The 24,619-nt window shown below is 37.7% G+C and overlaps 1 protein-coding gene across 1 annotated transcript in view; it reads left to right on the top strand.

The window, feature by feature from the left end:
- ror1 (receptor tyrosine kinase-like orphan receptor 1) overlaps positions 1 to 24,619 on the top strand; it is a 115,545-nt gene that overhangs the window by 72,543 nt on the left and 18,383 nt on the right. The window contains exons 2-4 of the mRNA XM_015355673.2: positions 7,487 to 7,558; positions 13,309 to 13,596; positions 14,355 to 14,391. Of these exons, the coding sequence (XP_015211159.1) occupies positions 7,487 to 7,558; positions 13,309 to 13,596; positions 14,355 to 14,391 (397 nt within the window). The remainder of the gene's footprint in view (positions 1 to 7,486; positions 7,559 to 13,308; positions 13,597 to 14,354; positions 14,392 to 24,619) is intronic.

Below are 24,619 nucleotides of genomic sequence, written 5' to 3'. Positions count from 1 at the left end.
TTTCAACAGCGGGCCCCTAGAGTATTGCTTGTCTGTGTTTTCTGTCTCGAAATATGTTTCTTTCAGAAAATCCATCTTAAAATAACCAGGCTTTTTCAATGAGTAACCTACTTTGTACATTTTGATGTAATTGCATTCGGTATGTGAAAGCGGACTGTTAGTAACGGTTCTGGAAGATTTATGCAAGGTTCTTTGTTCAGTTATTTTTCAGCATGATGGAGAACTCTTAGGGATTTTTTCCTGTTTTTTTCCAGGCAGGCTGTTTGAATATTTTGAAGAGCTTTCAGGTAAAATCTAGGTAAAGACACAAAAAAAATAACACTGCTATGTTTCTCCTTCTGTTCTTCCACACTTATTTGGAAAAGTGCTCTCCTAGGGACAAGGAGAAGATGTGTCTCACCATGACAGCTCTGGAAATCCTTCCGTTAGCCAGCTTTCTGTTCGGCACATCTTTGTGTATTCCAAAAGTGAATTCAAATTTCATTCATATATAAAACGCTGATATGATTCTCTTGCATGAAGCGGAAAAGGCTTTTATGATAAACGATTCCTCCCTGGTTAATTAGATACACAAGTATTCAATATGCTTTTCATAAAACCTCGCTGAGCAGTAAATATACAATACTTAAATGTGGGAAAACACTTCCCATAGTCTTGTTCCAACAATCTTCTATCAACCTAAATATTTTTAAAGTATATGTGTGTCTAAAAAAATTGTGATATACAGAATATCCCCATGTGACATACAGTATATAACATTTCAACATCTCATACTTTTTGATGCCTCTTTTGGTTTATTATGAAGCCAGTCCTACTTATGACAAGTGTTTATTCTGAAGTGGTTCTTCAGTAATGTACTGTTGTAAACATGCACAGTTGTAAACTAAAATGAAAATGAGGAAAAAGAAACAACAGCTGGCTTAATTTCTACAGTGAGCAAATTTAGTCAGCATTCCTGACTAAAGAAAGTGAATTCCTTAGTCCGTAGTTATAACAGTGCAAAATGTTTTTTTGTTCCAGGATCAAACATCGGCTCTGCAGGTGTTCCTTGTAAAAAGTAACTTATGTAACACTCATTATTAGAAGGGCTAGCTCTTTTTCCTGCATGGTCTGTGAGACACGCCTCCAGGGCAAATGTGATACAAATTGTGCCTTCATTTTGGGGCACACTTTTTGTATGTTGTGGGTATTTGAATTATTTTGCCTCTGTGAACTAAGGGGGCAAAATTAATGGGAAAAATTCCACTAGCCTCCTAGTAGAATAGAAATGAATCTGGCTATTTTTAGACTTCCTAGAAAGTGTATTAGGCTGTAGAACCTTGGGCAGAGCCTTCAACTTCAACCTTTGCTCTCCCCTTCTCCTGGTGTCCATCAAACACTCTCAGGAATGCTTGCAATTATTTTGCTAACCTTCAGCAAGAGAAATATCAGGAGCCTGGTCGTGTGATTGACAGAGAAATGTGGGACAAAAAGAACGAAGCTTCAGCTGTGGCTGCCTATGAATTAAGTCTTTTTGCACTTTTTTTGATCTGAAACAGCTCATTGCAGTAGTTTAAAGCCATGATCTAAACTGCTTAGAATTTCCCTTCTGCGTCTTTGTCAAAGGTTCTGCGCAACATAATGCTAAGAGACTAACATTTTCTAACTGTGAGAGATGCTGACCTAACTTTCAGAAGAAATAATGCCAATTAAGTAAAAAAACAGTGCTTAGCAAACCCACTGCTTTGTTAATAGATTAATCCTAAAAACAGTTATTTTGCATAAAGGTTTACAAGGTAGATTGTCGCTCGACACTTCAGATAATAAAAAAATACGTTTTAATAACTCCTAATAATTATTTAAAGGAGGGCATAAAAGTCAAGTCAAAGTAAATGTTTAAGGTATTCTGGCATGCTGCAAGCATCTATTTGTTTGTCTACTGAGTCTCTGCTGAGTTGTGTCATTATGAAGTAATTGACAGCTTTCACTAAACAAAAGCATGTTAAAATCAGAGGCCCGGGGCTTAGCATCTGCAAGCTTTGGGAAACCAAGAGGAGTTCGGAATACATGGGAAGGTCAGAGGTTTGATGAAAGATGGATTAATGATGCCGGCAGGAACAATAAGCAGTCACCACCAACCGCTACCCTTTGGCAAAGGAGACAGTAAGGGCCCTTCTGTGCTGAAATGTATTTTGCTTGCAAGATTTGAATTAAAACTGAATTTCAACCTGTTTTGGAGGGCATCTGAGTGTGCTGCTTTCTGCTTCAAAAGTGATGTTCTCTTTTGATGGCATCTCATTAAGCATGATTTTGGCATTCGTTTGGACCATCACAGGCACAGTAAATCAGGTTACAAGACAAAAACAAATTTGCAAACAGTTCCTTTCACAGCTAATACACCATGCCCCAATAATTCTCATTTTGTAATGGAATGGCCCATGGAGGTATAGCCATAATCCACAAAATATTCTATAAAGTATTAATTATTTGGACTTTCCTGAATTTCTTACTTACTGAATGAAATACAGAATCGATATTATTTCCTCTTTTTTTCTTTTTGATGCATTTTGGCTATGAGGAGTATTAGACAATGGCAGTATGTGTATTCTGTATCAAAACATAAAGCTTTCACTCACCTTTTAGTGCCTTGTCAGCGCCCTGGAGAGCTTAAAAATGTTAAGACAGTAAGGGTTCTGGTGTTGCTTCTGTTTTCCACTTCTACATAAGTGTGATTAGCTGCGTGTTTGTTTCAGGATGGTGGGTCTTCATGTCTACACAGGTTACTGGCTTACTTTGTCTGTGGTGTGAGCTGCAGTTGATCTCAGTGGGCCGCGGAAACAAACACCTTTTATGAAACTTCCCCTTAAGTTTTCTGTGTGTTTAAGGGTGCTGTACAAAGTCGCTTTAACACAAGGAAACATTTAGGAGTAAGGATATCCATATTTCATTCTTGAGGTATTTCATATTTAAAATGGTTCATACAATTAGCTCCCAGTTTATAGATTTGAAACGCGAGAAAGACCACTGATACTGACCTGGGGACCGATCTAGTCTCATGTTAAATACACAGTCAGGAAGCTAAAAAATTGAGCAGTGGAATAGCTTGTGTTTTGATTTTGGAACAATAATACAAATGATCAAGCTCCTGTTTTTATTTCCAAAATAAATACAGGCTAAGGGGGTGGGGATGGGGGAAGTGAGACGAATCTGAATGAAGTCAGTGTGTTGATTGGGTTCGTGATCCTTTCAAAGTAATAAATGGATTTCACAGAAGGTGGTAACATGCTTGGATTTTCAAATATTGCTTAAAGCCTCTGTAATCCTAACTGCTGAAAGACTGCATCCCGTACATGAACCAGTCATTAAATAGTAAAATGATATCAATTCATTGCCATTCTATATTCTGATGAAATGTAAAATCCCAAGAATATGTCCCAGATCTCATCATGTTAGGCGGAGTGTGGTTAAGAGACATAATAAACACCATTTTCATCTGGTACAGTGTGATTCTGTAATGGAAATGTGTTTCTCATGTTTGGTTTGAATGTAATATTTCCTTCTGCAGGTCCGTGTCATGGATAGTATTCAAGGCAACACCAAAGCTGGTTATCAAGAGCACTAAGAAAGTCCATTATATTTTTAAAAGGACAGGTGATAGCACATATCACTTAGTCTCATTTGTGAAAAGATGAGGTGCATTTTAATTTTTAAGCACTGAGAATGATCACATTTCTACCCGGGATTTGAACATTTCTGCATGGTTTTCAGACTCCTTAAAGTTCACTGTCGTAAGTGAACAATATTGCTTGTTCCTGTGCACTAATTCCAAATTATCTTCGTAACATGTATGCCACAGACTCTCATGGTTCATTGACCTGCTTTCCCCTTGTGTACCTTTGTTGTAGGAGGTCATCAAGTTACCAATGTGTATATTGAAAGGGGGGGGGGGGGGTGTTCTCAGAGTATATTATGCACTCAGACTGATTTTGCTGTCTCCCAGTTGTTTCCTCCTAATTTCAACTCTGCTACCCACAGTTGAGTGGCCAAGGACAAGCGCACTCTTTTCCCTGTGCTGAAATGGGAAAATGAATTTCTCAGTGGCTCAAGGCATTGCTTTTATTTATTCCCCTCGGTGTGCATTTCAGTAATCTCACTCAGTAGCCAAGCTTGAACCAACTCTATAGTATTTGTTTTAGAAGCATTGGCAGTAGAGGCACATTATGCCCAAAACAAAGTACTCAATGTGAGCTCAGATCTCATTGGACCACAGAATGCTGGCTATATTACTGGTTTGGTTTTTTTTCGACTTTTGCTTTAAAGTTTGGATGTTTTTATATTCTCCAAACCATTGTGAGCCAAGATTATATTTTCCACTTGTATCAGAAAGTTCTTTGTAATTACCTTAATAACTCATAAAGGCAGCATCCACAGCCGTGAACCAGCCCTATGGTATCTGAGATCCGAATGTGAGAATGTACCATTTCCTGCTGTTTTTTTTTTATTTTTCAGTAGTTTTTTCATCAAATATTTTCTGTTCCCTTTCTGAAATGTCTTTGTATACAATTTCCTTCTTCATCTGTTAAACCAACCAAATGAGGAGCTGAAGGAATGAAAATAAAAATATATAATGAATGAATCCTTGGTCATTTCTTCAGTGTTTTCATACTTGCACTGTTGTATATTTATCTGAATGTAAGGATAACCCTGAAATTGTTCATTTGACAATCCCAAAATCCCACAAAACATGGGTTTAGTTTGTCATTTGCATAGCAAGATGCATGGACGCACTGTTACATTTTAATTAGGTGCTGAATAAATCAGAATTGCTTATTCTTTAGTCTGGAAAAGTGTGTAACCCAGTGCACTATGTAACAGGGTTCGTGATGCTTGTCAACGGAGAAACTTGAAAAAAGTCAAACGAAAAATTGCAGCAGGAAAAGAAAATCACATGTTTCTAAAGTGAGCAGCAATATAGTTCACGTATCATCCATTTTAATTCTCACATACATCATTTTAGTCCGAACATGAAGTTTATTCAGTTAAATAGTTATAGGGTAGGGTGACTAAGCCAGCTACCCCTCTGTGTCAATGTCAAAGATTTGCTTTGTTTCATCTGCTCTATTTCATGGACAGCCTGTGTGACCCATACTATTTTTGGGACATAATTAGCAAATGTTACTAATAAAACCATCCTTTGTTGCTGGAAAACATTAAATGCTAATCTCAAAATAACCCCCACAATTTTCTAGATATTTCTTGATTGTATAATGATGGGTTAGCTAGCAGATGTTCACAAACTGGAAAAATGCCTTTCATTTGTTTTGATATCCCTTTGGCTTACCTCGACTTTTTTATTTGGCCCTTACCTGCATTCCATTGGTTTCTTACTATTACAGAGTTAACCCATGCGTGACATCCTTTTACAAATAAATGTGAAGTACCACAGTGGCTAAGAAATCCCTCAATAAACAGATTTGCACCGCAGATATTTAGTGTTTTGACTTCAGTATATCAGGAAGACATTTCTAGGTTTGCAAATTTACTTTGTGGTAATTAAACTTCAATTATTCAAGTGTATCCCCACTGCGGGTTTGCAGGTGGGCTTTTTGTGCTCTTGTTTTTTCAGTATCACTTTATTTGTACCCGGGCCCAGTTTGCACAGAACTTCAAGCCATCTCCTGTTACAAGACAAGTTATAATCTTTTTAGTTTTTGCTGGCATTTTTGTTTTGGAAACCTGCAATCAGGCTCTGTGTTAGTAGATTTTATTTGCTGGGTGCATTTAAATTTGATTTCACCCAACCATTGACCTGCATTCATCAAAGTCAGATGAACAGGCCATTTTATCATTTGAGTTCACTACTACATATTCGTTAGGCTCCCCCAAACATTATTATAATTGACAAAATAAAATGATATGAAAGGAGTTAGTGATAAGAGTTATAGTATTATATAGCTGGCATATAGATTATATGCATCTTCTAGCCTTTAAGCTCCTGGAATCACATGTGACTGCTTTACTCCATGTCCTCAGTAGGTTACCCACTAAGCACTGTAGAAGAGGAGAATCACCCAGTCTTTCATCAAAAAAAATAATTTAATGATTGTTTACACATTGCTTTATTCCACTGTGACTCTAGCAAGCATTCAGCCACCTGTTTTTAGGCAGCTGTCGTGTGCAACGTTATCCTATGAGTACAGTAAGAAAACAATTCACATGCGCCGTTCAGCACAGCACCCTCAATGCTGACTTGACAGTACTGAAAGCAGGGCAGCCTGACAACTTTCTGCTGTGGCATGGTGGAGGTGCAACCTGTGACGCCAGGTGTGAACTAATTTCCAGGCCTCGTTAAAGGCTCTTCGTTTTAACACGCGTCATGTTTTACGACAGATTAACACCCACTTAACAGTTTCACACTTGCGCCACAACAGTGTCTCTCTCCCACACTTGCTCTTCCAACAACTGTTGCCCTTTACTGAGAGTGGCTCCTTCTGCCCGATGGCTTTGCAGAACCTGCTTACTCTTTTTGCCAGGTTGGCTGTTGAGAATATACTGCAATAGAAAGATTATTGTAAAAGGAAAACAGATGTGGAAGAGGACTTTCAAAGAGTACCAATTTACTTACTTGTACATTGTGTTGGTCAACTGGTGTTTGACAGTCCTATTCCACGCAAATGTTTACTCTGTACCATGAATGCCGTTGATGTGTATGTTACATGCCAGATCCACTGACTGAAAAAGAGAAATTATTTGGACCTTGGTGTAAGAAAAAAGAAAATGGCAGATTGTTGCATCAATATTGGCATCTCTTTTATCCCAAAATCAAACTTTGGTTCTCTAACTAGATGAAAAGAGAACCATATCCCTGTGCTTCAGTCTCCATGCCTCTGAAAAGAAACAATCCAGTTAACAAATTCATCGGTGCTCTGAATTTGCTTCTGTGTTTGCAGATGTCAGTGCTGAGTTCAGGAGACCTGTCTGTGGCAGTCAGTAGGTTTCCAGGTGTTAATTAGGGCCAGGGGATACCAAGAGAGTTATTTCTGCACATTGCAGTGCCAAAAGAGCTCTGAGACTGTCAGCACATTGACAATTTATTCACTTAGCAAGTAAAACCTGCTGGGAGCGGAGATGATATATTACTAAGTTAATTTTACATATGGGTGAGTTTTTGGCTTTGGAGAGAGGAAACAAAAAACAGATTATAATAAAGGCTTGCTGGCCAAAGTTGAAAACTTAATTCTGCAATGTCGAGGGGGATGTCACGATACGTCAGCACTAAGTTGTGATCAGCAAAAGCAATTTTTCTCTCTGCAGAATCACATCTAGATAGTATCTGCAGAGACAGAAGACAATATGGAGATGAATAATAGCAGAAAGCTGCTGGAAGTACATATTTGTGTTTTATTCATTGTCATAAACTAGGATTATGGCCTTCGCATGCTGTTTCTATACCAGACAATGATCCCACACAGATTGGTGATTGCATTGTTTTTGTTTTGTTTTGTAGGATCTGATTTGCTTCCAGATCCTCAATTGACAGCAACTCCATCATGGAATATTTCCAGTGATGCAGACAAAGGTAAGGAGATATATTTTATTTTGTTGGTGTGCTTTTCTTGGAAATGCATCGCAATCTGGAAAGTGTTGCATTCAGTCAGTATAGTCTGATGCCTCGATTGTGATACCTGACAGCTGCATCCGGTGAGAAAATATAGTTTTGGGTAATAAGATAAGATCACTTTTTTGGCCATATACAATTTCTTGTATTAGGAATTTCTTTTTTTGCATACCCCAACTTGCTTTCCATGGGGGACACAGACAGGGAGAGAAGCTTGGGGTCAGAGCACAGGGTCAGCCATTTATAACCCCTGGAGCAGTTGGGGTTAAGGTCTTGCTCAGGGGCCCAACGGAGCAGGCTTCCTCTGCCAGCCACAGGATCCAAACTGGCAACTTTCTAGCCACAGAGCCACTGCACCGCCTGAATATGTTTAGATATCTGTCTCTAAAAAAGCAATCTTTTCAGAAACCCAGGAGGTTAAGGTAAGTGCAAAACCTTTGAAATGAGGGGGAAAAAAAGACAGCTTAAATTCTGTTAATAGTTTTTGAAAGTGGAGGTTGTCAATATATTTACAACTCCTCTGCTGCAAAACCTTATGTTCCAGCAGAGCATCTTTAATAACTTTTTTTTTCCATGGAGCACCATGAGAATTCAATGCCCTGGCCTAGGCTGCAGGCTCGCAGTGGTGTCAGATGGATTTAATTAGCCTGGTCTGTCTTTGTTTACCTTCTCCAAACTAGCAACATTCTGTAATGTTATCCTTAGGGCAAAACATGTAAATTGGTCTTGCTTCGCATTTACACATATACGGTTTGGATTAGGGCTGGATGATATGATTTTGGTCTTACCTAAAAATCCTGAGGTAAAGCTTGTGACAGATCAGTAATTAAACTACTGAAAGTTTACTTTATGGTTGTTTTTTCCAACCCTGGTGTACGCTGTGCTTTGTTTGTCCCCTTGCTGCACTCCCATAAAAATGAATTTAATTTATCATTACTTGAGGAGCTCCAGTTACAGGAAGCCACTGAGCTCAGAAAGCCAGAGAGTATAGAAACAGACTGACATTCTATGGAAAGCAAATCTGCATTGCTCTAGAGCTAGATTGTTATTCAGTGGCTTTGGTGTTTAACATTGTAGACCTCACAGTTCTGAGGCATACCAGGGGGAGAAACCTTAGCTGGCTCTGTCACAAAACCAAAATAAAATATATTCCTTGCATCGATTTAGGATCTGGTGAGCAAGTCTAACAGCCATTCTTCTTTATTTTTTATTTTGGACATATTATTCACATTTTATTTTAATTTTTCACATTTTCCGTTGGTTGAAAACATTAGAAACATTAGATTGTTAGGTAAGCTTGTCAAGTGAGGGACTGACACCTCCAAACCCAAGGATCTATTAACACCATGTTTTTTTTTTAATTCAGTTATCTGTTGTCTCGTTTTGCTGGTTCATTTTCAGACTACTCAACATTGAAGTGGAAACAATAGTGGGCAAATGGTAGAGACATTTCTTTCCTAGCTGAGATGACCTCTTGGAGATGCACTCCATTGTTCAAATATAAAATTTAAGTCAAGAAATGCTGTTTCACATTAATCCTGGCAGTGCAGGAGATATCAGACTGATGATGACAATTTCAGATGAAATTCTTAAATTCCCCCAACAGTCTTGTAACTGTCCCACGCTATTATCCCCAATTATCGGCTGCAGCAGAGCGTGCTTGGATGTTTCTCTGAGTACCGTTATTTGCCTTTTCGTTAGTAATCTGAATGGATCAGTTTAAAGGTGAAGAGTGCTAAAGGTCACACTCAGTATTTTATTGTTTCTGCTCTAAATTTCCTGAGGTTTAATTGAAAGTACATATTGAAGTTGAAGGCAAAGGGATAAGAGGGACCTCTGAGAAAAAGAGGACTCTTCTATATCTGGAAAGGTGAGATTAGTCCAGGAGGGTTTTTTTTGTAGTCGTGTCTAACATGTAATCTGTCTGAGTTGCACTGTGGGAATTGATCAGTCTTTTAGAGTTTTCAGAGTTGTTAGTCTTGACAAAAGCAATCCCCTTGACAAAAGCAAAACAGTTTTAGGCTGTTTTAAAATATCTGCTGTGTTATAACTAGACTGGGTCAAGTTCCACACAAGACCACCACAATTCTAGTCTAGTTTAATGGGAAAGTGATGGTGGCACATACATCTCATTGCTGTTGTCAGAAAAGTGCATGAAATAGTAAAACAATTTTTTTGTGTGTGTATGAGCTATGCCCAGAGTTTGTAGACAAAAGTACTTCTCCAAATAAATATTCAGAACATTTTAGCAGAGCTTTTAATTCAAAATTCACTTTAGTAATATTTTATTTTGTTTTTTTTTTGGCTCCATTATTTTATTTACTTGTTTAATTAAACAGTTTTTGAGCCTTAGTATATTTTTAACTGTATTGTGAAAAATGATGTAGGGTCTTGCCCCTCTATTTCTTATGCTAAATATTCACAATAGCAAATTAGCACTTCATACATTACGATCATGAACTTTATTAATGAGATGTTCTTAATGAAAGAGAGAGCGTACTGTCAAACTGAAAAGGGTGTGGACACTGAAGTCCTTTCCACAAATTTGTTCAGGCTCCTTGGGAACAATTAAATCTAGACATATGGTCAATGAGCCTTTAGGCTATCATTAAATCAATTTGATTCATGCCTCTTAAACCTGGGTTTCTCACATAAATAGTGATATAGTAATAATAAATTTAAATGTAGTCCATAAATGCACCTCAGCATCAGTGAAATGATTTTACAGACAATGCCTTTGACTTTTCCCCTTACAAAAGATAGCACTGTTCCTCCAAAAAATATTTTCCCTCTTGTTTTCAGTGATATCACCCCCAGGACGTTGAGAAATATTTTTTCCCCAAATTAAATCACACGCTGAATTGTTTCACATTAAAATGTGTGTTGATGAAGTTATCAAAAATCCTAAGAATGGCCTTCAAGGATGTGTTAAATCAGTGACCAAGGGATGGTCTGCAATCATTTCTGCAATGTATTCTATATTGTTTTTAAACATTATGACTCAGCATTTGGAAGATTAAGTTATTTATCGGGAAATAATTACGAAGAAAAGCAAAGCTGCCTTTTCTCTGGAGTTATCGCTCACTGTGGCCTGTCTGAATAAGATAGGGAAGATGACGAGAAAAGCCAGTCATCTTATTGCACGCAGAAAGATGAAAAAATCCCTGTAGAGTCTGACATCAGTCTGAAAGAGAGGACACAGTCTGCCAAGAAAAACGCCAGAAGGGACCAGTTTATGTTCTTTAGAAAGAATCCATGGAAAGACTGAAGGCCCCCTTTACAAAATAAAACGAAGAAATTATTGTCTTTAGATTACTATGACTCTTGAAATAGGTGCCCTGGATAAGGAAAGCCAAGTGTTCTCATGCATTCTTGAGAACTAATAAAACCAATAGTTTATTGAAATCCTTCTCTGTGGCTGTCAGATAGCAATGAACAAATAAATTCTGGACACGTGAGGGCTTAGACTTGGATTCAAGGTCTTGAAAAGCCTTAATGCAAGCTTTTGATTTAAAGCTCATAGATGTATGTTTTTGCATCTTATAATTAGTGACCGGAGGGAAATGCTGGTATATATGATCTTACACCATGATTAAAACACGATGTACAACTGTTCTGTCCTTGCTGTACTTACATAGAAGTATTGCCACACCTTTGACAGATCTGTTGTGAATGAACTAACACAATTAATCAAAGAGTGTTTTTGAATTCAGTGTTCCACAACCATTTCTGTAGTCACAAAAGCAGGTATTGTAGGCCAATGTTATAACTCAATTAGTTAGGCCAGTGTCATAATTAAATATCATAATTTTGTTAGGGCACTGACTCCTGACTAGAAGGTTGAGGATTCAAATCCTAGGTATGTGTACTGCTTCTGTACCCTTGAGCAAAGTACTTACCTAGGTTGCTCCAGCAAACTCAATTGTATAAATGGGTACCAAAATTGGCATGTAAAAAAACAGGTAATTGTAACTCCTTTGAGATCCTTTAGATAAAATGTCAGCCAAGGAAATTATTAAAAAGAAACATGCAAGTTACAAGTTGCATGATTTTCATGTCCTAACCTCATAACAACACGTTTTTTTAATTTGTTTTAAAAAGCTATGGGAAAGAAGGAAACATGCATGTAATAAAAAAGCAGACAGTGAAATGGTCTGACTGACAGATTTATTTTTTCCTTCTTTCACATCTTGGATCCAACTTTTCAACAGCCGTACAACAAAGGTATTTGAGAAGTGTGTCTCCTAAAAAAAGCAGTTGGCTGCCAGGCTGGTCTCTTGGCTAAGTTTAATAAGTTAACGGTATATGATCATCCTTCCTTTCAGGGCAGTAGTCATCCCTAATGCAGCTGTGGGGGGTGCTGCCCCCCTCCTTGAAGCTGCTCTGAAAGCTACACAGAAGATGTTGGGATTCTTCATAGTCAAGTTCTTAGTATTGCAATATCCTTCCCTGAGCCATTCACAAGCTGCTTTAAAACAGACACCTACATTATGTACACACAGATGTGTATTGGAGCAATAAGTATTTGAATTTACCTACACTGCCAAATTCATTCATTTAGTGCACAAATGACTAATTTGCATAGATCTCTAAGGGACCTCCACCAATCTTGTCGCATAGTTAGAAGGTAATTTTAGGGAACCATCATGGGATCAGCCTGGCATCTCCAGTGGCACACCAACTCCACTGACATACACACAGCCACGTACACCAAGGCATACTGTCAGTGACTTTGCATATTGAACTAACCGTGGAAAATACAGGTTTTCATTTTGTCTGCTGTGTACACCATCATTAATAGTTTGTACCATTACATTCATCAAAGTCAGCTGAAATGATTCCTGCTTTCTGCGCTGGGCTTCTGAAGAGCTACCACAAGCAGTGTTTGCTCTTCATGCAGTTTAAAATGTGGAGATGTCATGTTTATATTGGCAGACACTCAAAACCAGGAATATGTCTGGCTAGACTTAACAGGTTTGGAGGGTGAGTTTCCAGGGTTTTCTGTGACACAAGTGTTTTTGAAACCCCTTTGGCAAAGCCGTCTGATGGTGAAAAGCCTAATAATTTGCTACCACAGCGGCAACCACAAAACATCTTGTAAAGGATTTTTAACCAAGAGTCAAAGTAATTACACACACAAAAAAAAGAAAATTGTTGCAATTTTGTGAGTTATGCAGAGCAGGATTCAGAAATGTGTCTTCAGTGTGGGATGGAATTTGTGTCAGTATTAAGAGTTGATATTTCCTTTGGATAAACTGTGGCAGAAATTCTGGGATTTGGTATTTATTTTTGTGTGGGTCATGCTCATTCAAACCCAAGGTTGCACAGGCTTTAGCTGGAAGCATGGGAGTGGAACAAGAGGTAGCAGGAATGTTATTTGAATCAATCACTGCTCCACATCCAGATTTTTCAGTTTGTTGGAGGATTTCCTTGTAATTTCATTTTCGTTAACCACTGAACTTACTGAGGAGAATAATGCAACGTTAGGAAGGCGGTTCTGAGAAATAATGACAGGTTCTACTGACAAGTAACAGATGATAGAACATAAAAAATATTATCTTATTTTTTATTAATGAAATGGTTATTTTCCTTACTTTTTTTTCTGAAGTAAATTAAATCAGCTACACTGTTTAGAAAAGCTCACCATAATTGAACCTACAGTACAGGTTTTTAGTAAAGGGCACAATTGTGTGCCTCTCTCTTTTGGACAGATTATTTCTTGAAGCTGGAAGCCCCGATGAACAACATCACTACATCTCAGGGCCAGACTGCAGAGCTGCACTGTAAGGTGTCAGGGAACCCCACTCCTGTCATCCGATGGCTCAAGAATGATGCCCCGGTAGTCCAGGAGCCCAGGAGGGTATCCTTTCGTGCCACCAGCTACGGCTCCCGGCTCAGGATCCGCAATCTTGACACGACAGACACCGGCTACTTCCAGTGCGTTGCCACCAACGTCAAGGGCACCGTGTCCACAACCGGAGTCCTCTTTGTCAAGTTCGGTGAGATTTAACAGTAACCTCGTCTTCAAGTTCAAAGCAAAAAATGTAAACGTTGTGCAGTGTTTCTTACCTCCAATCAAAATGCCATCTTTTAGTCATACCTAAAAGCTAGCCTTTGCACATACCTTATATTGTAAGGTAAAAGAAAAGCCTGATCCAAAGTAATCTGACCTAGAGAAACATCTAATGTTTAAAGCCAGCAAGCAGTTCTGAAAAGTACTTTTCACTTTCTTTTTACATTTTTTAGTGATAAACATACAGATATTTGGCTTTATTTGAATGAAATATAGCAGTAACAACTTGCATAATGACAATGTGAGTAGCCAGTGTGTCTTTAAAATGAATATCAAAATGTTTTCAGTTACGTACGTATTGCATGTGTTTATTTATGTATTGTGGTCTCCTTGAACTGCGGATTCTAAGTCGTTTTACCGTACTGGGGAAGGACACCCCAGTTAAGAAGCAAAAAGCTGCAATTGTAGCTGAGGAAAATGCTATAAACGTAGGACACATGGTAGTGGATATTTTGACAAGCTTCGGGCCAGCAATACAATTAAAGTAATTTAATGTGTAACTTCATGTTTAACTAAATAAATCTATATAATTTACCCAGTACTGATGATCAAAGGTAAATCTCTACTCCGTCAACATGAGCTTAGTAAAACTGTCTTATAAAACCACCCATGGTTTGCCCTAGCAACATGTGTAAGAAATCTGTGGTCAACTGATCCAAAGTACATTTCTGTGTTCTTTTTCAGGCCTAGTTTCACCCCCGAACCCAGGAAAACCTTTGCCGTAAGTGTATTTTACTTTTGTGTTGTAACCTGCCATGTTTCTAAGCTTTTAAGTGCCTAATATATACCACAAAACCATTCAAGGAAATGTGACAAACTTAATAAGACTTATCACGGGTAAGCCGAAGGCAATAACTTCTCTCGTGTGTCTTCAAATGGTACACTTGACAGTTAGCCTAATGCAGTTACAAAAAGACACAGATCACAGTGTTCATTCCAAATATTATGTGTAACATCTGTTGACAGCTCCCCTTTAGACTGCCTGGTTTATCTTTTCATATTTGTGTTTCTTGTAATGTTGTGAAAAATCCAGATATGTTAAGGTGCTAGTATTTTAATTCTGGATTCAGCAGAAAACAATATTGTGTATATTTTATTTGATTGCTCTATTTATTAAGGCAGTTCTTTTAGCAGTTGCATACAGTAAATTACTATTCAGACTGCATATCTAGTTAAATACTTATATGACATGATATATCTTCATACTGTATATAAGTCATATATTGCAAGATATCCAATATTCAGTACCTATGACAGGAAGGATTTTAATTACATTTCTTCACTTTAAAAGGTTTCAGTTTAAATACCTGCCTTACTCAATTTTGAATGCTTAAGTATAAATTTTAGGCAAAACATGTTTAAATATAAGAAGATTTAGATTTAATAGGGAATTTTGAATCCTTATTGGATATTAAATCATTGTGGAGAAAAGGACACAGACATACTGTACCATAAGCCAATGCATCATCATAAAAGAAGATTTTTTACTTCACTTGCAATACTAGTTCTGAGCAGAAATGTTTTTCTTCCTTCTCTGCACATCACGCCACTGTGAATGGATGGTATCTGAAGGGATTTATCACAGAATTTGTAATGTTCTGTCTAATCTATAACTACAACTGTAGAATATGTGTAATAAAACACAAATACTCACTGGTATTCATTCTGCTTTCAATTTGTGAATATATTGAAATCTATGCAGTGCGCATCTGCAAGGTGCAGTTATGAAGAATGACAACTGCTCTGTAGCAGTTCTTCAAATGCTGGAATGGTATCTGTGTTCAATGTAATATATTTTCTATTTTTACTTGAAATAGTAGACGGTGCTTTTATGTTTTTATTTAAAAGGAGCTCTGCTAATCACAAATTTTTAGGGTTTTTTAGAATAATTAACACCATCAGTCAGAATCTTTTTATAGATCCGTTATTGCCCTTAAGGGCAGCTCTGATGTACAGCAGTTGCACATTTTTATGAAATGATGTGTGACGAGGCTGTTTGCCATTTTCCAAGGAAATGTTGGAAAAGCAGGATCATAAAGATTGGCCCACTTACAGATTCAGTTTCATTTAAATTTACACTGAGCTATCTTTCTGTTTTTAAAAGCACTAATACTTTATGGCAGATCATTCCACATTTTGCAGCAGCAGGAAAATAAGTTGTTGGTTGAACTCTTTTTCTGTCAGCTTGTTACCTAGTAAATCATATCAGTTGTTGATGTCTTCTGGATTGAGACCAAACAATATTTTTTTTCCAGCATACTTTGTAATCTCACAGGATACCATTCCTCCCAACATGTACTTTTGCTCATTTTTATAAGAACTTTTATAATATTATTAAATTCTTTAATTTACTAATTTGTCACAAACACATTGATACATATTGATTCTTTCATTCAGAGACCTACAGTAATTGTTAGGTAGTGCGCCAGTTTAATATTAAGAACATCAGTGGAGCATAAGAATGGTTATGAACAAGAGCAAGCCATTGAGCCCTGTCATATTGGTAGTTGCTAACTTTGCCGGATGAAATCCGTGCTTTCTTTACTCCTTGCTTAAAGAAATGATTCCTGTTCTAATGAACTTCCACAGAGTTTCCACTTGTGTCATCTGGTTCATGTTTCACTGTTCATTGGGTTAACTTTGTGGTCTTCTCTGTATAAGACTAAAAAGGTTTAGCTCTTTTAACCTGTCAGAGCAGGACTATCTGGTTGTTCTTCTCTGGGCTGTTTCAGAGCAGCAATATTTTTTTGCCAGTTGATGACCACAGTTGTTTTAAAGAAGGTGTTAATAGTGCATTATGCAATTTGAATTCAACATTATTTCATTTCTACTCTTATAAATATGTATCCTGACATTTTGCTTGCCTTTTTATTGCTTTCCCACATTGTATAGGAGATGTAAATTTGATCTCAATATAAACAATTTAGTTTTTTCCAAAAGTTGGTCTTTCAAGTTCAGCCTTTCCCGTTTTGTATTGATAGTTCATATTTTTGCTACCTGTATACAGTAATACAGTATGTTGCACTTGTCTACACTCTCTGCCAGGCACAGTATCTGCCCAGTTATGAACTTCATATAAATCTTTTTGAATTTCATTTGCTGCTGCTACATTCTAATTCTCTTATTTTTGTATTGAACAAAATATTGAACAAATTCTACACAATTATTTAGGTTTGCATCATTTCCATTAAATACAGTAATTACCTGGTTTCATTAAGTGACATAATGCTTTCATTGTGCTTCATGTGATTAATGTCATCGTCCTTATGATTACCCTAATAACCTTTATTAGATTACTCCGCACAGAGCACATGGCATGAAGGAAAATCATTATGACAGGACTCTTCATCAAGACATGAAACCGCTTGGCATTTTTATTAATCTGTCAAAACTTCAGTCCTGATCATTGACTAAGTAAACAGTTAGTGTTGGTTGACCTCAGGCCAGGTGTTAGAATTCTCTCATGGCTTCTAGGATTCTGCTTAATTGAATGCTTTATGACAGCAATAAATTTATGAAACAGCACGAGGTATATATCATTCAAAGAGAAAAGCTGCGACAGTTGTGAGTAAGCCACAGATTTCTCCAGATACCCATTTTTTAGTTCCAGCTGCACACAACATGGAAATGAAAAGAACTTAAGGCTCACTGAACCTGAAAAGACATAGATTTCATACTGTAGGTTAACACAGTAAAAACCCCTAAAAAAGTGATGAGGGAACACATTCTTTAATAACATGAAGCTTGGGGTGGTATACACAAGGGTGTCCTAAAACACTAAAATCACCTCTTGGGAGTTTTATGTGTTGTATTATTGATACTGTTTTTTTTATTTAAACACCTATTTGTGACATTAAGAACTTAATAAATTGTGACATAAAATAATCTTTGGGGTACAGTAGTAGTTAAACCCCCATGTCGCTATGATAACTAACATCTCCATGCAAGCTGAAGCTGCTGACGGAGCTATCTGTACACAGTATGGGCGATTATCAGTGCCCCATGCATCCAGTTAATTACAGTGCCTTGCGAAAGTATTCGGCCCCCTTGAACTTTTCAACCTTTTGCCACATTTCAGGCTTCAAACATAAAGATATAAATTTTTTATTTTATGTGAAGAATCACCAACAAGTGGGACACAATTGTGAAGTGGAACGAAATCTATTGGATTTTTGAAACTTTTTTAACTAATAAAAAAATGAAAAGTGGAGCGTGCAAAATTATTCGGCCCCTTTACTTTCAGTGCAGCAAACTCACTCCAGAAGTTCAGCGAGGATCTCTGAATGATCCAATGTTGTCCTAAATGACTGATGGTGATAAATAGAATCCACCTGTGTGTAATCAAGTCTCTGTATAAATGCACCTGCTCTGTGATAGTCTCAAGGTTCTGTTGAAAGCGCAGAGAGCATCATGAAGACCAAGGAACACACCAGGCAGGTCCGTAATACTGTTGTGGAGAAGTTTAAAGCCGGATTTGGATACAAAAAGATTTCCCAAGCTTCAAACATCCCAAGGAGCACTGTGCAAGCGATCATCTTGAAATGGAAGGAGTATCAGACCACTGCAAATCTACCAAGACCTGGCCGTCCCTCTAAACTTTCAGCTCAGACAAGGAGAAGACTGATCAGAGATGCAGCCAAGAGGCCCATGATCACTCTGGATGAACTGCAGAGAACTACAGCTGAGGTGGGAGAGTCTGTCCATAGGACAACAATCAGTCTTACACTGCACAAATCTGGCCTTTATGGAAGAGTGGCAAGAAGAAAGCCATTTCTCAAAGATATCCATAAAAAGTCTCGTCTAAAGTTTGCCACAAGCCACCTGGGAGACACCCCAAACATGTGGAAGAAGGTGCTCTGGTCAGATGAAACCAAAATCGAACTTTTTGGCCACAATGCAAAACGATATGTTTGGCGTAAAAGCAACACAGCTCATCACCCTCAACACACCATCCCCACTGTCAAACATGGTGGTGGCAGCATCATGGTTTGGGCCTGCTTTTCTTCAGCAGGGACAGGGAAGATGGTTAAAATTGAGGGGAAGATGGATGCAGCCAAATACAGGACCATTCTGGATGAAAACCTGTTGGAGTCTGCAAAAGACCTGAAACTGGGACGGAGATTTATCTTCCAACAAGACAATGATCCCAAACATACAGCAAAATCTACAAAGGAATGGTTCACAAATAAACGTATCCAGGTGTTTGAATGGCCAAGTCAAAGTCCAGACCTGAATCCAATCGAGAATCTGTGGAAAGAGCTGAAAACTGCTGTTCACAAACGCTCTCCATCCAACCTCACTGAGCTCGAGCTGTTTTGCAAGGAAGAATGGGCAAGAATTTCAGTCTCTCGATGTGCAAAACTGATAGAGACATACCCCAAGCGACTTGCAGCTGTAATCGCAGCAAAAGGTGGCTCTACAAAGTATTAACGCAAGGGGGCCGAATAATTTTGCACGCCCCACTTTTCATTTTTTTATTAGTTAAAAAAGTTTAAAAAATCCAATAGATTTCGTTCCACTTCACAATTGTGTCCCACTTGTTGGTGATTCTTCACATAAAATAAAAAATTTATATCTTTATGTTTGAAGCCTGAAATGTGGCAAAAGGTTGAAAAGTTCAAGGGGGCCGAATACTTTCGCAAGGCACTGTAGATACTTACCTTATTATCCCTGGTATTTTCTCCAGTATTTAAATCCTGCCTCATCTCCTGCTCAGTGCTCTGTCATCCAGGTTATTCCCTTGAGTGTCCGGCATGTTCCCAAACACTGCTACCCTTTCTCTTGAGGGGTTCCCAGCCTCACGATCTCGGTGTGTATGCCAGTTTTGACCAATTGTGTACTGACCCGTCGCTCGTACCTTTGATCATGCTCTCGGAGACCGTTGCTATCTCTTTGAGCATGAAGTCTGCATCTTCCTTTGTTGTGTTCGAACTAAGTGTCACTGCACCCAGCTTCCAGCGCGATGCTGTCATTTTTACTTTCACCTGCCACTTGCTGATCACTCAGAGCCCTGCTCTGCATCCTTCAGCCACTGGGTACTAAGGTTTCCTCCCACAGTCCAAAGACATACTGGTAGGTTAAATGGCTTCTGGGAAAATTGGCCTGGTGTGAAACTGTGTGTCACTGTGTGGCCTGCGATGGACTGGTGTCCTGTCCAGGGTGTAACCTGCAACCCTGAATTGGAATGGAGCAGTTGGAATGGATGGATAGAAGTATATAATTAATACATGAAAACTTTGGACAAGGAACTTTTGAATGGTGAACTTCATGCTGTTCTGTGTGTGTTTTCTGAGCATGAGAACAGTCAATTTGTAGGATACAGTAACGTGTTTTTAATGTCAACCCCAGCCCTTCTGCCTTGACCCCATGATTCCAACAGTTTCTGTGATGTATACATTAAAGCAACTCATTCACAGGCTAATAAATGCAATATGTTTTTTTTTTTCATTATGGAGACCACCTGGAAATGCGGCCACTAAGTACAGAGTAAAGAGAAAAGTTCTCATTTCAAATGAACAATGTGGTTCATTGTTGTGTGGAGATGTCAGTCATGCACTTAACTAGTATTGATTCACCTCACACTTCTTTACTCTTTAGAGCTGGTGTGTTGTTTCTTTTCTGGCACAGATGTTTTTACAGTCCAGAAAAAAAAAATGACATGGGGAAAAAAACTTGCTCTGTGTCCAAAAATAGCCCTTTCTGTGACAGTAATGTTCCAGAACAAGCTGGAAGCCACAGGCATAAAAAAAAAAGAGGAAAGGATCTTTGACACTTTTGAGTATCTGTGCTCCTTTAACTATGGTCTGCCTTTCTGTAACCATGGCACGCTCATATAACAATCAGGGCACGACACCTTAGGTTTGAATCTCAAAATAACACTGTTAATTTGTAAAACTCCCTTAAACAAAATATCCCAGAAAATATTGGACTTCTCCCATGATTATTGTGTTTCCATCACATAATATCATATTGTTTTAGCAAGAGTTCAATTCCTAAAAAGTTAGAAAAAAGAATAGTGAACAGTACTGAAACCATAATTTGATTACAATGTTGATTTCACAATATAACGTCGAAAAATGTAAACCTCCAAGTTTTTTTTACCAAGTTTAATCAATAATATTAAATATACAGTAAATGCTATAAAAGTATACAGTATATATATTATTATTATTATGGGACCTTGAAATTTGGAAGGGGGATCATTTGGCGAGGTTTTGAAAGCATTCTAAGATATGTTTTTAAGTAATACATTTCAGTATTGTTTAATATTTTCGACAGTTGGAAAAGATTAAGGTTGTTGTAGTTACTCTGTCAGATTTGTTTAACTTTTCCAAAGCCTTTCTGAAAAATGATTTTGGCCAACCTTTTGCGCAGTGCATAAAAAGCCATTAGAAAATGTTTTCGTTTTTTATTCTCTCACTCCCTTAAACTGTGATAAGAGTTTGTGTTAATGCAGAACAGACTTATGCTGTGCGTGATTGCTGCTCTATTGATATGATAAAGATCCTCGATTAAAGCCAGAGAAGAACTGTTGCAGTTAACATGTGAATAATATAATGCCTTCTTGTTCTTTATGTTTAACTCATGTCTACTATTATCCTTCTAAATGGTATAAATAAAAATGTATTGAGGCTAAGATTATGTTTTTAACAAAGGCTTGACCCACAATGTGATTCATTCAAAGCCTAGAATTATTACGTACACCATAAACAACATAAAAGAATCCTGTAAAAATCAGTTAAATGTACCTTTTCTTAATAATGTTAATACAGTAATTATATTACAGATTTGGTTTGGAATTTTAGCACAAGATTATATTGAAGTGATTAAGGAGAGTTGGATAGATGTATTGAACCTGCTCTCATAAACTTACCACAATATACAAAGTAAAAAAGGAGAATTTGGCAGTTTAACATAATAAAAAACTGTTTATCAGCTTCAGGGGCACAAAGTTGTATGTGAAATAAATGAATTAATAGAACTTTTACTATGAGGTTTACAACGATTTCCCATTGTAAAATGTTTTATTTTGGTTTCAGCTGGGGACATAATTGAACATAATTATTGAATCGCTTACCATTACAGATGAGGTGTGGCTCACATCTATAATCTTACAATGTTGAAAGAAAACAAATGCTATTTACATCTTTTACACACTCCAACATTCATAGTATTGCATTAGTGTAGAGTCTTGCTTGTTTTGTTCTGTGATATACTTTGGGATGTAGAAGGGGTATTCTTCAAGAACATGTTTATTGATCTAGGAATTAATATGCAGTATTTTTCCATAGCGAGATGGCCCATTTACATATGGAGGGCGACAACGAGGCTGGCGAATGAAATATGAGCTGTATGAACACATTTGTGTGTTTTTTTCATTGTTTTTTTTTTCTTCATATGCTTTCATATTTGCAGGCAAGGCAGGATGTTTAATGTTACAACAAATGGTGGAAATTAGAATATTTGTACAGGGAAGCATGGGACACACTTCAGATAGCACTCTTTGCCTACAAATCTTTGTGCTTCTGTGCCAACTATGATGACCTTTTTTACTTATAGGCTTTTTAAATCCCTACCTGTGATGCTCATGCTGGGACTAAGAATCCCATTTAACATCCATGGAAGACCCAGTGGCTTTTCAAACCAAGGGCTTCTCTTCCTATTTAGATTGTGGGTGTTGGTTGCTCCACAGGGAGCACATTTGCTCTTTGCTTCTTCACAGTTTTACATGAGAAATGTTGGAAAACAGAAGAAGTTCTTACAAACCTGGTGATCTTGCCATACCAGCAGCCTCGGGGCAGTTCCAATTTATGAATGATTCCAGTGTTTTGGATACTGTAAACTAATGCAGTAACCTATTCCACATTTGTCTTACTCTAGTGGTTAAAAATGCATTTATCTTCTGTTTTGGCGTTACATTTTCCATTTATTTCCTCTCAACACACTTTATTTTCTGTGCCAGTTTGAAACATGACTTGAACTAATTTGCACTGTGAGATTTTATACGTTTCAGTGAAGATAAATCCGTAGGGTTTTTTTTTTCCAAACTGGCAAGATTTTGTTTTTATTTACAGTAACATGCCTGCCAGTTACAGTAAAACAGAGAGGCAGCAGTTGGAAACTTGGTCTGCTTCTGAGAAAAGTCCCTGTAGAAACACTTAAAGCATGGGCTGCAGTTTACAAACACATTAAACTTCAATCATTGCAGGGCCATCCCATGACATTTGTTTCCATGATTGCAGGGAGATGTTTTTTATGTCTTCCAGAGGAAATATAACCAACATAAAAAAACAGATTGTCCCATTTACTCATTTAAATGTAGTGAAATGTTATCTTGGAACCTCCAAAAAGCACAACATAAAAAAAATTCTTGCAGAGTTATTTGTGGCTGCAAATGTCACAGACCAAATTGTTTATTTTTCCACTAGTTCTTTCATACGTAGTGCTTCAAAAAGAGGGAAAAGGAGAGGAGGTGGTGTTGTGTCCTATACCCAAGAATATATCCTATTCTTCTAATTCACTGTTGCAGGGAAGCCTGAGCTTGTCCCAGCAATCAACGGGAGTGAGGCATGTCAGCTCATCCAACACACAAACACACACACTCACAGCCAATTTTCCCAGAAGCCAGTTAAGCTGCCAGTATGTTTTTGGACTGTGGGAGGAAACCACCTGGAGTGAACCCATGCAAAGAAAGGGAGAACATACAGTGTAAACTTCACATGGATAGTTCCCCAGGTCTGGAATTGAACCCAGGGCCCCAGCACTGCAAGGCAGCAATGCTTACTACCATAACACTGTACTGACTATAAAAGAGTTCGAGAAAACCGATTTACATGACACCACCATGTGCATAACACAATCAGTAAAATCCAACCAAATTCACATTTTTTTCTTAGATAATAAGTACTTCTTGGCTTAAATGAGAAATTGAAAATACAAATACTCTATATTGGTGGATCTTTCATTTTCTTGTTAAATCACTTTGGCCCTGTACATGGTTCTATAGAAAATAGTGCCAATAACTATAAGTTACATATTGGTTAAAATTTGACAGAGAACAATAATGCAATGTCTGTGTTTCACATAAACAGTGTACAAAAAAATTGAGTACATCCTAGAAAAGCTGATGGTTTACACAACTGTGCTATGACTTGGTTGAATGAGAAGGAAACAGCATTTTCTTCAAATAAAGCCTGATGTCAGCTTGTACCAAAGAAGAGATCAAATCAATAGCAAAAGTCAAATGAGAAAACATGATAATGAGCTCCTGCCTTAAGTGAGTTGAAAAATGGTCATGCTGTAATTGAAGAAATCACAATGCAAAGTTGTGCTGTCCTTTGGCGCAGTAAGAGAAATGGGTCCTGTCACCATGAGGTTTCCTGTGGGTGGGCTGAGATGCAAATAAGTTAGGCTTGAGTTGAGAGTCGTTGCCAATAAAGTTGACAACATGAATACCTGTTGTCAGCCTTAGTGAAACACTGTATCATGTGACTGCCTTAGTCCAAGTGGGAAAAACTGCAGAGCAGGCACTTTAGCATGTTTGCCATGTCAAGCTTTTGGAGGAATGTAAAAGGACAAAAAATTAAATTGATGGAGAATGTTTTGAAAGGATTTGTGGTACAACAATTGGTCTTCAGAATGAGGAGAGCTTGTTCCTTTTCCTAAGGCCCAGATGCCAGTGAATAATGTCCGTTTCACATAGTCAAGAAGAAGCCCACGAAGTGTAAATATTCAAATGCAGAACCTCCCAAGAAGGCAGTGAGGTTCACTGGCTCCTAAGCACTACATTTTTCCTTAAGTGTTTCCATGAAAAACATTGCCTGCCAAAACATTTTCTTCATTTCTCTATGTCTTCAACATTTTTCCATGTGGAAATATTTGGAAATCAAACTGTAAATATGAATGAAAGGTGTAAAGGTTAGGAGTTTTCTTTTAGTTCTAAATTAGGT

Source organism: Lepisosteus oculatus, chromosome 9 (assembly GCF_040954835.1).
Source record: "Lepisosteus oculatus isolate fLepOcu1 chromosome 9, fLepOcu1.hap2, whole genome shotgun sequence".
In the NCBI taxonomy this organism is placed as follows: domain Eukaryota; kingdom Metazoa; phylum Chordata; class Actinopteri; order Semionotiformes; family Lepisosteidae; genus Lepisosteus; species Lepisosteus oculatus.
The sequence above is the reverse complement of the archived record's forward strand: the minus strand, read 5'-3'. Positions and strand labels throughout refer to the sequence as shown.